The 16409-nt window shown below is 36.6% G+C and overlaps 1 protein-coding gene across 7 annotated transcripts in view; it reads left to right on the top strand.

Annotated features, from left to right (window-relative positions):
- Positions 1-16409, top strand: part of LOC131154194 (helicase-like transcription factor CHR28) — a 140512-nt gene that overhangs the window by 39745 nt on the left and 84358 nt on the right. For all 7 annotated transcript variants that reach the window (XM_058106793.1, XM_058106794.1, XM_058106795.1 and 4 more), the window contains one exon: positions 7164-7294. In XM_058106793.1, coding sequence (XP_057962776.1) covers positions 7164-7294 — 131 coding nt within the window. The remainder of the gene's footprint in view (positions 1-7163; positions 7295-16409) is intronic.

Below are 16409 nucleotides of genomic sequence, written 5' to 3' on the forward strand. Positions count from 1 at the left end.
AATCACATAAATCACGTAAACAAACTAAGAAAGACAATCAAACATATAAGTCTCATGTGACCTATGTTCACTTCCTAAGAAACTTGCGTGGGTATTCCACTATTAAATCAACTAGTGCACGTGCACTTGGCGCACAGTTTTCTTTGATTCAATACAACTAATGGATATGTTCAATCCTATGGATACTCAATCCAATAGATTCTTGATCTAACATATGCTCCACCCAAAACAGAATAGAAAAAGCAAGTATAATTAATTTTAATGCAACAGAATAAATCTCACTCAAAAATCAAAATGGATACTTATGAAGCTCAGGATATTAAGTGTCAAAGCCCTTGTAGTGTGGTTGATGAGAACTTTAATGAGGTGCTGCATGAGTCAGCTTATGGAAGTGTTAATGCACAAGATCAGTCAACTGATAAAGCTGCTTATGCAACGAATTCTGTTAGAAGAGAATATGTTATTTTAGTAATTAGGTGATGTGAGTTGGGGTATTTTGTCCTTCCATGTTTTTAATTATTAATATATTGTCCTTGCATTTGGACTGCAGTACTTGAAAGAACTAATACCAATGACTTGCTTCAGAAGAGAAGACCCAATAAAGCCCAATCACTGGATATTTGTGCCCTTTGCTTTAGGAGTGGAGAGATTTTTGCACATTTATTTCTTCATTGTCCTTGCACTATGGCTATTTGGAATAAATAATTTGGTATATTTGGTGAGAACTAGGTTTGCTTGTCCACATTGAAGGTGTTTTGTACCATCGTGTCTAGAGGCTTTAGTAAGGAAAGGATAGGAAAGCTTTATGGCAATGCTCTATTATTGGCTTATTTGGTGTATTTGGATATGAAGGAACGCTAGAATTTTTAAAGGAGTGGCTATGCCTAATAACTTTGGAGTGTAGTGACTTATCTTTCATCATTGTCGGTGTCAGCAAATGGATTCTTTCGCTACATCTCCTTGGAAGACATGCAGTGGGCTTTGTTGGCTTGGATCTATTGCATTGAGTTTGGTTTTGAGCTTAGACTGTGAGATTTTTAATTAATTACTTTTGATGTAAAGGTAGGATTTTATTCTTATTGTTTTTTTTTTTTTTTTTGGTTTTATTCTTCTTATGCATTCTGCCCTCTCTAATAAAATTAATTTGTTTATATATATATATATATAAACTAAATAAGTCACACCTAGGGCTGTACTTACATGCCTTTCATGCACTGTTTATGTTGTGAAGTTAGACATGGAGGTGAGAAGAAAAAAAGAAGAGAATAAGAGAAGAAAAGAAGAAGAAAGAAGGAGAAAGAAGGAGGCAGCAGTTTCCTAGAGAGTTACGCTCAGCTCCAGGTCTGCCCTTTTTTTATATTAATAATAAAAAAATCTTGAAGGACAAGAATACCCCTACTTACACCGTATAACTATAAAAAGCCTATCTCTTCTAGCACTCTCCCTCAAGTTGGAGGTGTATAAATATCACCCAACCCCAGCTTGTCCCAACCACTAGACAAAGCAGACTTAAATAAAGCCTTGATGAAAACATCACCCGACTGATCCACATATTTTACAAATGGAGTCCTTACAAATTTCTACACATCCCTCACAATGTGACAACCAACTTTAATGTGCTTTGTCATCTCATGAAACACTGGCTTTCTAGCAAGATAAATGATGTCTTGATTATCACAAAACATATCTATGGGCATCTTAACCAAGAATCCCATTTCTGACATAACAGACTTCAACCACATAAGCTCACTCTTAGTATGATCCATAGCTCGATATTTTGCTTCAGCATTAGATCTAGCTACAATAGTTTTTTTCTTGCTACGCTAGGTAACACAATTACCTTCTCACAAATGTATAGTATCTAGTAGTAGACCTTCGATCATCAACTGAGGCAACTCAATCCGCAGTAGAGTATTCCATGGTCTCACAATTTACGTTACATTAATATATCAAACCTTGGCCAAGTTAGCCTTTGAGATACCTTAGAATCCTATAAAGAACATCCCAATGTGGTAGTTTGGGATTTTCCATAAAATGACTCACCACCCGCGCAACAAAGAGTATGTCAGGTCTACTAACAGTCGAAGTAGATCAACTTGCCAACCAAAAATACCTAGAGTGATGTTTATCTTCAAAGTTTGGTCCAACATCCCTAGATAGCTTTAGATTGGGACCCATGAGAGTATCAACCAGTTTAGCTCCCAACATATAAGTCTCACTTAGCAAGTCCAAGGTATATTTCCATTGATATAGTTCAACCCTTTTTCACACTGCAATCTCAATATCAAGAAAGTAACGCTGAATGCCCAAGTCCTTGATTTGAAGTCACGACTTGATGTCCACAATCCCATTTTGGTTATTGGTAGTGATGATGATGTCATCAACATAAACTACTAGAAGCACCACACCTATCTTGTTTGGTGGACAAAGGCCGAATGATTGGAGTAGGGCTGAATGAAACGAAATGCACGAAATTTGTAAAACCAGGCTTGAGGAGACTGCTTAAGAGTTAAGACCATAAATCACAGGCAACCTTGTAGCTTACCATCCTCCCCCTGAGCAACATACCCAGGAGGTTGCTCCACGTATATTTCTTCCTGCAAATCTCCATATAAGTAGGCATTCTTTGCATCCAATTGGTATAAGTGCCAATCAAGATTAACTGCCTATGAGATCAATACACAAACATTATTTAGTCTAGCGACAGGAGAAGCTGTCTCAAAATAATTAATCATATGTTTGAATGTGCCCCTTGGCAACCAAGCAAGCCTTAGGTTGTTCAACAGAGCCGTTAGGAAGATATTTGTCGGTGTAGACCCGACGACACCTAACTAACTCCTTACCAGGAGGAAGATCCCCTAAATCCCATGCTCCTCGAGTGTTTAAGGCATCCATATCTATGTCCATTGTGTGCTTCCTTCTAGGGTTAGGAAGTGCTTCAGCATGTGAAGAAGGGATAGAGACAGAGGTCATTGACAAGGCAAAAGAACGCATAGGACTAGGAAGGTGTTGAACTGAAATAGAATGACGAATAGGATAAGAAATTAATGACTGTTGAGTACATGTTCGAGTACCTTTCCAGTGTGCAATCGACAGCATTTCAAATCATGCAGGGATGGATCTCTAGAACTAGAAGTTGAAACTGTGGAGGGCAAAAGAGGCGGCTGCATGGTGGTAATGATGTCTATGCTTGCTTCTGATATTCATAAAACTTTCAATTGTTTATTTGGGTCAATAACTGATGGATTCAGAGGAGGATCATAAGTTTTTTCTAGAGGGATAAGGGTAGGGATTGGAGGATCAATGTGTGAGGGGGAGCCAGAAATCATTGGACTCAGATTGTATTCATCCAAGGAGGACTTAGCACTAGAGAAATAAGGTGTCCCCTAGAAAAAGGTAACATTTGCACTGACATATTTCTTGTGAGTGTGGGGATCATAACATCATATCATTTTTGATTCTCAAGTAGCCAACAATTACACATTTTGCAGCATGAGGAGAGAATTTGTCATATTTCTTGCGAGTGGGGGGATCATAACATCATATCCTTTATGATTCTCGAGTAGCCAACAATTACACATTTAGCAGCATGAGGAGAGATTTTGTTCTGAGCCATATGTGGAACATGAACAAAACATGTGCTCCCAAAGACATGAGGAATAAAAGAGAACATGGATGTTTTTGGATACACGATGGAGAAGGGAATTTGGCCCCCTACAACACTGGAGGGCATCTTGTTAAGCAGAAAACAAGTTGTAAAGAGGGCATCGGTCCAAAAGATTTTAGAACATGCATATGAAAGAGTAGAGACCATATTATGTCAAGTAAATTCTATTTTTCCATTCAGCTACTCCATTTGCTGAGGGGTATGTACACATGATGTTTGATGAACAATTCCTTTGGCCAAGCAAAAAATCTGAATCTCATTTTGAACAAATTCAAGTTCATTATCTGAAAAACAATTTCAAACATTTGTATATTGTTTCTTCTCATGTATTTATGATAATTTTGGAGGAAGCATAGAAAATTTATATCATACAAATTGCATTTAGGCCAGTTAAAATTTCAAAATATCGTGCATGGGCTCTTATTATAGGAATATTACCATTTCTTACTGGAAATTTGGTGTTTCTCCATGAAGGTATTGTAGGAACCTTTGGATTGTAGTTTTCTACGTGCATCAAGTCTACTTTCCTGCATAAATCAGCGACAACCATATCCTTGTGGTACCCATTGTCTTTTGGGTCCATGTGGATTGGCACATAATTTATTCTTGGGAACTTATATTTGCTTAATCTTTGTTTTAGAATGAAACCACTGAAAATTTTGTACTTTTCTTTTTGTGTAACATGATTTTTAAAGATGTCCTATCTTATTGCAAAATTCACAAATTGCAAAACGAGTGCACACTTAAGAGGAATCTCCTCCTCCTCCTCTCTCTCTCTCTCTCTCTCTCTCTCTCTCATTCACTCACTTATACCACATAACTTGGGGAATTGTGCTAGTTTTTTGTTGCTTTCCCTGCGGTTAATTTTTACTGGGATTAGGGTGTTGATAGAGAGTTGGATTTGGGTGGAGATCATGATGCACCACATACAGTGGCTGTTTGCTAGAAACATGAGGAATTCTAGTTCTAGCTCTCCAAATTGTCACTGTAAATTACTAGATTTAAATGAATAAAATTCTATACTGACATAATTTAGTTCACGAAAGGGCCTTTGACCTTTCTTCTTTGCAACAATTTCAGCACCTTCCATGACATGGTCATTTATTCTTTAGAGCCTCAAGGAGGGTTAGTCATTGGATTAATCTCAGATTACTCATGAAGGTAATTTAGTGACTGCAGTTGAATTTTCTAGAGATAATTCTGATGATCTTTTGTTTGTGTGTATACTATATGAAGGTTTGCACATATTTCTGCATAATGAGTGGTGCAATTGGGATTTTGTCGTCTCTCAAGGCAGGCCACTAGTAAGTTAACCCCCAGCCTAGGGAACGGGCCATAACTCTGAAGGTTTCCCCCTTTTCAGCTGATTTGGGATCTTTTTGAGCTGGCACTTCTCTTCAATGATAACCATGGTGAATTTTAGCAAGACAGCCTCCTTTCATTTACTTTTTCAATGAATTTGATTTTTATATAAGAAAAATATTGCAAAAGGGAGGTTAGGAACTGATCAAAGGATGATATACTTACACCACATTTGGTTCATTGAATGGAATGGGGAGAATGGGCTGGAATAAAAAAATTAGATGAAGACTGTGAAGAAATCAAGTGATAAATTCAATTCCATTCCATTTGATTCTACTCCATTCCTTTTTACTGAACGTATAGTTAGGCTGTTTAGATGGAAAGGTAAATTTGATGGTGATTTGTAGTTATTGCTCAGATGAGTAGAAAATCACAGTTGTATTGTTGGAGGCATATATTGCTTTGGGTGTTGGCTTTGGAGGTCTGCTGTTTTGTTTTGTTTTTAGCTGTTAACTATCTTTGCAGCTACTTCAGGCCTCTTTGTTTCATTTTGAATCCAAGTTTGATGTTTGAATTCCCCTCCTATTTTGTATTGAGTGGACTGTTTGGAGCAGTCACTCCATGCAGTCCTCCTGAGTAGTTTCTCTACACACTTGCCTTGTGATTGGATCACTTGGCATTTATTTAAAAAATAAAAATGGGCTACCTCTTTGACCCTTAATGATAAAAGAAGGGGCAGCACCAAGGGGATAGAGATGCACAAAACAGAGAGAGACTGTCATTTGGTAGTGAAAGTGACAGGGCATTTCAGAGAATAGCCGTTGAGGATAATTTTTTCATCATGGTTGTTGGAAACTGTAATTGACCTTATTCATTGCTATAACCTCTTTCCTTTCACTTCTTATATCAGAACCTAGTACAAGACAGATATATTTTGAAACGAAAGGTAAGTACATATCCTGATGGTGGATTGACTCCATCACTGCTACAGGAAAGGAAACCAAAGATTGAAATCAAAAGGTTTCACTTGGCTGCTGCAATTGTCCATTGCCCGACAGTTTGATGATCTCATGACTGAGGAGTCGGTCATTGCATGGCGTTTGTGTGATTTATCTCTATCGGTGACATTATCAAGTAGATTTTTAGCAGCCATGACTGGATTTGTCATGTATTGGGTCCTCAACCTAGGATATAAACCATTCAGCTCTCCTCTTTTTCTAATATTTATTTATTTATTTAAATGAGTTACCATCGGAAGTGGTTAAGTCATATTATGTTTCAAGGAAATTGTTACTTGGCCCATCATTTGAGGGTAAATGGGCAAGAGAATGCAAGGAGCGACTGCTCCTAGTAGTAGTCCTTTATGTATTACATGTGAGTTGAAGCATATAGTTGCAACTGTTTTAATGACATTAATGAAAATAATACTTTGTTCGAGGCAAAGAGCCATAAACCCTAAATACTTAACGGTTCATCACTATTGTTTTGTTTAATGAAACTACATTGATATTTGTGTGATATTAGTACAATAATCTGTATATGTAAGTGGTTCCAACTTAATGACAAAATAAAATAAGATTTTGCCCATAAGTTTCCTTGCGATGGTCCATTATAAAAAGTATTTCAACACATTCTTCTTAATTTTCTTTTTCAAGATAAATAACACTGCATGCAGTGAAAAAAAAAAGAAAAAAAAGAAAGAAAGGAACATTTAGTCGTGTCTAATGCATTCATGAAGTATAGTCTGTCCATGAGTGACCTGGCTTCATTCTCTTATTCCCATCAAATCTGCTTCTCTCTCTCTCTCTCTCTCTTATTTAACATTTTTTTTGACACACAAATTTGATTGTTTATTTATTAACTTGCTTTCATATTTGTTTTATTATTAAAAATTTTGCTTTGCTATGTTAGAATGGGGATGGATATGTGATATAAAAAGAGCAGTCCGGTGCACAAAGCTCCTGCATATGTGGGGTTTGGGGAAGGGGCGGACCATAATAGGTCTATAGTACACAGCCTTACCTTGCATTTTTGCACGAGGCCATTTCCACGCCTTGAACCCCTGACTTTCAGGTCACTCGGCGACAACTTTACTGTTGCGCCTTGGCTCCCCTTCAGATATGTGACATTTGATATCTAACTTATTATTTATTTTTATGTTTGATTCTGATCCATACCTGTGTTTGTTGTCCAGACACGTTGATTGATGGAGAGCCTGTAATTAGACTACCACCAAAAACAGTACATTTAACTAAGGTGGATTTCTCTACTGAGGAGCGGGCATTCTACTTGAAGCTAGAGGCTGAGTCGCGCTCAAAATTTAAGGTGATTTTCATCCCTTACTTTCTTTTTTTTTAAAGGAAACTAATTGCTTACACCTAATAATTATGTTATTGTTAATAGATTAACACTTGCTACTTGTTATATGTTATTTGAGCCTTTGAGGCAAGCCATGATGAATGTGCAGTTATGAAATGATGGTGGTTCTTACTGTTAGACTTTTTTGCTTCGGTCATGTACACAATTGTTGGTAGTATTATCTCATGGTTCTTGTATACTAAATGAGAATTGGTATCATATGCAGTGGGAACACTACTCACTTAGTATAGTGTCCGAGTAAAAATAGAAATGTAGTATAGTGTATTTGACAAAATGCTACTTCAGAGGCACTTAGACTTTTCTGGAAATATCGAAATCCATCTTTATTTTCTCCTCAATCTGTAATGTCCTAATTTTGCTGAAAAATCTGCTGCTACATTAACCAGCGTAAAAATATGTTGCAATGCAGTCTCTCTTACTTTTCTGTAATAAACCTAATTTCTAAGAAAACCTTTTAAAACTCAAATACATGTTAATGGAAAGAAACACCTTTCTCCACTACATACAAGCAAAAGATGTATTACAATTTACAGGGGTTGCTCTTAATCTGGAACTTTGATGCGATGTTTCTGAAAACTGACAGAATGATGCTCCCAAATGATTGAACCTTGATTAAGTAGCATGAGATAAATTGAGGTTCTCATTTTCATTTTCAAAGTTTGTGAGAGGCGATATGTGATGTGACATGATACAGATGAACTGGAAGACACTATTGATTCTGGCAAGCATTCTTCGTCATTGACTGGGTGATGTGGAATTTTGTTTCTTAAGTCTTTTTTGACATAAGTTGTGGGTGAGGCTGTTTCAGATTAATTGATTCAGAATTTCTCTGATTCTCTGCACAACAAGAAAATCTTTAAGATTGTTCCCAGTGGTTGTGCTTTGGTACAAATTTATGGAAATTTTCATCTTGATTAAGTCAATATGGGTCTCATAATTATTTTCTTGCTCAGAAAGGTTTTTAATTTGAATTTTTTTAAAAGATGGGTCTGTACATTTATCAGAATTTGCATGGAGGCACAGTTCCTACCTGTTTCTTGATGTCCTACCTGTTTCTTGATGTACATGAGCTTCAGTGGTTTATTAACAGAATGGATGAGTTCTGGGCTGGACATTTTCAGTTAGATAAGGGTTCAGTGGGGGAACATTATTGAGGATCGAAGGAAGTTTTTTCAGAATGAAATTGCTAGCCAACAATGGGGGCTGATTTTTGTGCCTGGAAATAGTGAAGGAAAATGGATGTCTTATTCTGTTAGAATACCAAGAGGAAGAGAAGTGGAAGGTTGGTGGAGTATTCAGAAAGTTTTAGTAGATGTATCGATCGATAGGAATGTGGAGGTGATGAGTAATCTTGGGCAGGGGTGCTTCTGTTGGGACTCTGGCTTGAGGAATATAGGAAATTGTGAGAACACAAGGACAGTCTTTCAGTGCCTTTCTTGCATTGACGCTCTGTCAACCTCTGGTGAAGGAGTTCAGTAGCTCCAGCAATGACAATTAGATGTGGTTTTTGTATTGGAGGGTTGTGATTTCAGGGGAAATATCTGGGGAGTAGTTTGGATTTGGTTGTTCATGGGAGGACACAGCGGGTATTTCAGTTTTTAGAAATTTAAGCCTTCAAATTCTTGGCCCAGTCAGAAAGGGTACAAGTAGTGGGCTACAAAAATAAAATAAGGGTGTTGGGTGGGCTCAACACTTGGTCATAATAACTGGGTTGAAATAGGGAGGAATGGGCCTGAAATGAATAATTTAAGGTTGGGTTGGAGGGATTTAGCAGGTTACATATGAAGGAGGCAGATGGGTCAGGAATTCTATGGGATGGAGGGTCAGGCAACTTTTGTGAAGATTGGGTTGGGCAATTTGAAGAAAGATGGGTTGGGAAATTTTTATTTGGATCAGGAGTTGTTGCTATCAGTTCATGCTTGAAGCAGAGCTGAGAGGATCTGTTGCAGAATATAAATCTGAAAATGAACAGCAGATTGATTCAGGATTTTCAAGAAGTTTAGGTGGGAAATGAAATTCAGGGTCTTGAAGAACGGCAGACTCAGAAATTGGGGGAAATAGTGGAATACTGTGCTACTGATAGTCATGAAAAATAGATGTCGATACAAGAGGACATTCTGATGTATATTGTGTACAGAATATTGTCCTACTTCAGAATGCTGTCTTCTTTATTGGTGGTTTCAAAAAACCTGACACTCTTGAGGAGACTTCAGATGATGAGCTGGAGAGCTTTAGTGAAAGCAGGATAGTTGATGATAGTGAGTATTTAAGCTCTCCTCAGGAAACTACTGAGGGGGTCTAATGAAGGCATATTGTCGGAGGGAGATTGTGTTTCGTTTGGGCAAGAGGAAGCAGGGAATGATGGACCTAGAAGTTTCTCTGAAGAAATACAGGCTGGTGTTCACCATTTAAAGAATGGAGTCAATTAGAATGTGTGATTGAGGAGGGATCTTTGGCATTTATTCTTCATTTGGAATATTGTCCAATTGCTATCTCTAGTTTGTCTGGATCCGAAATTTATGTGGGTGATGCTGAAGCAGAATTGAACAAGGAAAACAAATGACACTTAAATCCTCAAAAAGGCATTATAGCCTTCCTAAAATGCGGGAATTTACTGATAATAATTTATGCCAAAGAGAGAAATCTATAAGGGAGAATCTTAGCCATTAGCTCTTTGGCAAGTAAGAGGGACAACTGCGTTCCGCAAAAGCTCCTTGAGGGGATGAGTTTGAAGCTTTCAGTCCTTTAGGGAAGGAAATGAAGCTGATTGTTATTAAAATGAAGGTTTGGAAGGAGTTGCATAAGTTAGCTAGCTCTATTAATGATTATTTTTATTTTTATTTTTTGGGTGGGCTGGGGGGGGGAGGGGGTGAGGGTGATAATACAGTAAGTGGGGGTAAAATTGTTAAAAAAATATGAAGATTGTCAGTTGGAACATGAGTGGCTTAGGGGATGTGATGAAGAGAAGGCTTCTTAAGGAAGTTTAGTTAGAAGTGCGCAGATGTTTTTATTTTGGAAACGGAATTTGAAAAATGTGGATGGGGGGGGGGGGTTTGATGTAGGACAGATATTAGAATTTATATATATAGATGGAATTGTGAGAATTAGAAGAAGAAGAAGGAGAAGAAGAAGAAGATAAGAAGAAGAAAAGAAGAAGAAGAGAAGTAGCAGCAGCAGTAGGGAGGCAGAACAAAAAAGGAACAGATAAGGGGAAGAACAGAACAGAACATAACGGAGGTGGGAGGTATAATCAGAAGAGAAAAGAAAAGGAAGAAGGAGAAGATATTAGAATTTATATATATAGATAGAATTGAGAGAATTGAAAGGAGAAGAAGAAGAAGATAAGAAGAAGAGAAGAAGAAGAAGAGAAGCAGCAGCAGTAGGGAGGCAGAACAGAAAAAGAACAGATAAGGGGAAGAACAGAACAGAACAGAACAGAGGTGGGAGAGGGAAACTGCACAATAACTGTACAATAACTTGCATGTCCAGCACTTATACCCACTACTAACTACACATATTTACATAAAAGCCCCATTGAAACAAAAAATTACAAAATAACTGTATATTACTTAAATATAAAAAATAAACCTAAATTGACTGAACTTCTAAAATAACAAGACTTTCCCAAACTAAAATATAAAAAACTAGATACAATATGAACATCTAAAATCCCGCATTGGTGGTTCTTCATCAAACTCCCCTTGTTAGAGAAAACTTGACCTCGAGTTTTGTAATGGCATAGTAGCTTTAGCTTCATGTGAGGGAACAAAGTCAAACATGGAGGCAAATCAAGAGGAGGCACGATCTGCATTGCATCATCAATCACCATTGTAGAATACGTAGTAGATTGTCCAACTGCAAGTAGCATAGAAGGCTGCAATGTCCTTTGATAAATAACAAGTCCTCCAAACAAGAAATCAATTTAATATCCCAAATCTATAGGCAGCTCAAGCAAATATGCATTTAATCCATACTGTAAGATGATGGACAACATTTCACTAGATTTGGTTAAGGAAAATGTAGAGGGAGAAGGTGAAAGGGATGGAAGTGCAAGTTTGCTGGATTGTGGAGAAATAGTCTCATGAGGCTTTTCAACAATAGGTTCCATGATTGAAGAATTTTCATTAAACTCCACAGCAGCCAATTGTTCCTTGCTCTTTGGGTTAGAAATGGAAAATTGAGGTTGAAGAGCAAGGTCATTGACAAGCATGTCTGTCCTAGTAGTTGGCAACTCATCTTTCTGTTCATTGCAAGTTTCAACAACCAAGTGTGATGACAAATCAAGGTCCATGTTTGGCCTAGAGGGCCCAACAATGCTCAGGGTCACTAAAGACAAGTCTACGACTGTAAGACCTCATTTTGAGAAGATTCATGACTCACATCAACAGAAGAATCAAAAAATTGTGTACTAGTTATATGCATGTCATTTATGTAGTCATGATATTCTATTATGCAACAATTAGGATGGGCACTTTTGATATCCTCAACAAGTTGAGTTTTCTCTTGAACATCTTTGATTGGCCTAAGAGGCTAAGACTACCTTCTGACCATTGAGAAGGATCATGAGTCATGTCCACTGAAGAATCGAAAAATTGTGCACTAGTAATATGCAAATCATTTATGTAGTCATGATAATCAATTACACAGAATTTGCATTGACACTTTTGATATTTGATTGTTTATCCTCAACAATTTGAGTTTTCTCATCCACATCTTGTGAGGATCTAGGAATTCTACATGACCATGGAGAAATTGATCTGGAATGATTAAATTATTTAAGATAGGAAGTGGTGTTATAGGTTGTTGGTTGGAGAAATTTCTCAGCTTCCAAAGCCATGTGGTAAGCCTCATATAGAGTGGTGGGATATTTTTGAATTTGCATAATAATAAACCTTTTTATTTCATCCCTTAACCCTTTCTTGAACAAAATTACCATTCTAGGTTCCTTAGTGCACACTGATAAATGAGGTCTCTAAATTTAAGGTAATAGTCGGTGACACTAGAAGAAAGTTGTGTAAGACTACATGGTTTGTCTAGTAATTGTTGAGATTGCCAACTATGTAGAAACCACATATACGAAATTTACTCAAATTAATTGTTTGTTTGTTTTTTTTTTTTTTTCAACCAGAGAGTAAATATGGAACAATGCAAACTCGAATAAGTACCAAATAGACAAGCAACATTAAATCAATTTCTATGGAGTTCAAGTAGTGTGAGTCCATACAATGTTACCAAAGTCTCCTTGCTTTAATTTTGTTGTTTTGAGATTTCAAATATTTCACTTTAACTTCTGACAGATGCTTCAAGAACTATGCTAACACACTGATTTTTCTCCAAAAATATTACTAAGCAATCCAAGATTAGTTTTGTCAAATCAACATCAAAATCTCATAGTGGAAACCAATTTGTCGCAGTAAAATCTCAAAACACATCAACTAGGCCTCAATTTGGATGTTGGCAGGCCTTCAAAACTCTGAAATTTTCTGGAACAGCCCAAGATTAGGCTGTATTTCACCTTAGGAATGCGGCCAAGCTTGATACTTCAATATTCACTCAGAAAGCTTCAAAATATCAGGTAAAATCTAAATTCTTGAAGCTGGAAGCAATTTCTTGCGAATCTGAGCAAAACAGGGAAAGTCTGCAAATTTCTCCGACAGTGAGCTTCTGGGGGTGGAAGCAGATCAGAGGGTGGGGATTCCAGTGAGGGTGGCTGTGCAGGAAGAAAATTGCAGGAAATGGGGGATTTAGGGGGAGTCGGCTGGAAAGTTTTCAGCCGGAGCATGGGGCCTTTCCGGTGATCATATGGTGATGAAATTTTGAGGGTGTCTGATTTTGGTGGTAAGGGAGGTGTTGTGGTTTGGTTGGTGGAAATTAGGGTTTCGAAACCCAGGGGCACAAATGTAATTTCCTGAAAAAGTTGCAGGCTGATGAATGCTTCTGTTTTCTGGGATTTTCCTGCAACTTCTGAATTGCTATTACAGCAATGAAGCCTGATAAAGAATGCAGTCGTGTGGTGGATATGGATTTGAGTTTTTGGATGAACCTTAGTGGAGATTGTTGTAGGAGTTCCAAATCTGATGGAAGAACAGCAACAGGGAAGTCTGAGACTGAACCGATTAGGCTCTGATACCAATTTGATGTAGGATAGATATTAGAATTTATATATATAGATATAATTGAGAGAAATAGAAGAAGAAGATAAGAAGAAGAGAAGCAGGGGCAGAAGAAGAAGAAGAGAGAGAGAGAGAGAGATACTATAACTTACATGTCCAGCACTTATACCCACTACTAACTAGAACACATATTTACATAAAAGTCCCAATAAAACAAGAAATTACAAAATAACCCTAAAGTACTTAAATACACAAAATAAACCTAAATTGACTAAACTTAAAAAATAATGAGACTTTCCCAAACTAAAACATAAAAAACTTGATTCCCAAGCTGCTAGCAGTGAGGGATGGGGGGTTTTTAATTATTCGGGACGCTCACTCCATTTGTAAGATTGATAGTCTAGTGGGCTTCTTTTCTTTAAGAAGATGATGATGATGATGGACAGAACCAGAGAGAGAGAGAGAGAGAGAGAAGGGGGCGGATTTTAATTATTCGGGACACTCACTCCATATGTAAGATTGATAGTCTAGTGGGCTTCTTTTCTTAAGAAGATGATGAAGAAGAAGGACAGAACCAGAGAGAGAGAGAGAGAGAGAATCTGTACTATAACTTACATGTCCAGCACTTATAGCTACTACTAACTAGAACACGTATTTACATAGAAGTCCCAATAAAACAAGAAATTAAAAAATAACCCTAAAGTACTTAAATACACAAAATAAACCTAAATTGACTAAACTTCTAAAATAATGAGACTTTCCCAAACTAAAACATAAAAAACTAGATACAATATGAACATCTAAAATCCTCCATTGGTGGTTCTCCAGTAGGGGTGGTTAGGGGTATTTGGGAAGGGAAGTGTGTGGAATGGGAGTTAATTCCCTCCTAAGCTGCTAGCAGCTAGGGATGGGTGGATTTTAATTATGTGGGACACTCATTCCATTTGTAAAATTGATAGTATATTGGGCTTCTTTTCTTTGTCTGTGGTGTTAGATATTAGATATTAGAGGTAGGGGTCAGTGGTGGGTTATGCTTGTGTATGGTCCTACAAGGCCAGTGTTTAGGTTATTTTTGGGGAAGAGCTTTATGCAGTTTTCGGGTTTTATTTGTGCAGTTTTTTTTTTCCCTTTTCTTTTTTGGGGGGTTGGGGGGATATAGGGGTGTATGAAGGGGGGTAATTTTAATGTGGTGAGGTTTCATGCAGAAAAGAAAGGGGGAGGGAGGTTTTCTTCGAGCATGATTAATTTTGATAATTTTATTAGGGAGTGTGGGTTGAGAGACCTTCAAATGGATAATGCTCTTTGTTCTTGGTTGTGATGGGGAGAGAGTTGATCCTAGTAGATCAGATTGGATTTAATTTTGCCTAGGGTGGGGAGAGGAGTTTCCAAACGATTCTCAAATGGTTTTGTCTACACGTGTCTCGTCATTTTCCTATCTTGCTAGAGTCGAGAAATATCAGCTCGGTTCCTACTCAATTTAGGTTTTTGAAAATTTGTGGTTGGATCATAAATTTTTTTTTTCATTTGGTGAGAAATATTTGGAATGAGGATGTTGAAAGGGGTTGGGAGGGTTTTAGGCGAGGTCTTAAATTTCAATTTCGACTCAAATTTTGAAGCTCTAAAAGCACGGAAATTTCGATTTCAATGTTGATTTCAATTTGAAAAAATAATGGAAATTAGTATTAAAGCTGAAATTCTTTGTGAAACTTTAGAAATGGTTAACAAACATGATAATATAATTTTGAAGACTAATATATTACAAATTAAATACATCTATGTTTTGTATGAGGTGGAAAAGTTGTAAAATATTATGTGTACCAAACTTATTTGTAGGATAATGTACATTAAACATATTCAGTTAATACAAATGAAATTCATAAATCATTTAAACATCATTTATTATAAAAATAATGATAATTTAGACATGAATGGTTAAATAAATTGTTATTGTAAGTTTATTTTTTCATATAATTTCAAAAGCACTTTTAATAATCTTTTGTTACGATAAAATAAATAAAATAAACTAAAAGAGAAATTTCACTTGACTCCTAAATCTCTCATTTGAATTCTGACAAAATTTCATTGTATGGTTAAAATTTTGACAAGTTTCGCTAAGAAATTTTGATAAATTTCGGATGATTTTTTGAGATTTCGATGGAAATTATGCAACTTGGAAATCGACTCCATTTCAATTTCAAGGGTGATGGAAATCGGAAATTTTGACAATTTCGTGGAAATTTAAGTCCACAGTTTTAGGTTTATGAGAAAGTATAAAAAATTGAAGTAGGTGGTGAAGAAGTGGAATTTGAATGAAATTAAGATGAATTCCCATGACGGGGGTGAATTGGGTAATTAAAATTTTCTTAGTGGAATTTTAATTTATCTTAACCCTTTTTAATTTAAATCACCACAACCAAGTAATCACAATAAGCTAATCAGCGACCGTACTATACCAATCAACAATCCGAGATATAAATATGATAACTGAAATTATAATCCAAACTCAAACTTCAATTAATTAAGTTGAGCAATTATCAGAATCTGATTTTCAGCAATAGTCAATGATATTTTTAAGACACAAATTCAGCAGAGCAACTTGGATTATCTTAGCACTTATGCTTCAATAGAATGATCAATCACAAACCCTTTACCTCAGCTTTTTCACTCAAGAATTCAGAGATTAATGTTTGTCTGATTTTTTAATCCAACATCACAACCAGCATACAATATGATATCTTGATTCAATCACGATCAATTCCCAATATTAAGCAAGTTCCCAATAAATATAAAATCATACGCGCAGGTTATAACTTGCAGAAATTAAAAGAGATAGAGAGAAGAAGATCGAACACAAGAATTTTTTATAAGGTTTGGCTAGCAGCCTACGTCCTTGCTTCAAAGAACCCGCTTTGAGGATTTTTCCTTTCCACTTCGTAACCAAATGAAGA

Source organism: Malania oleifera, chromosome 4 (genome assembly GCF_029873635.1).
Source record: "Malania oleifera isolate guangnan ecotype guangnan chromosome 4, ASM2987363v1, whole genome shotgun sequence".
NCBI lineage: Eukaryota > Viridiplantae > Streptophyta > Magnoliopsida > Santalales > Ximeniaceae > Malania > Malania oleifera.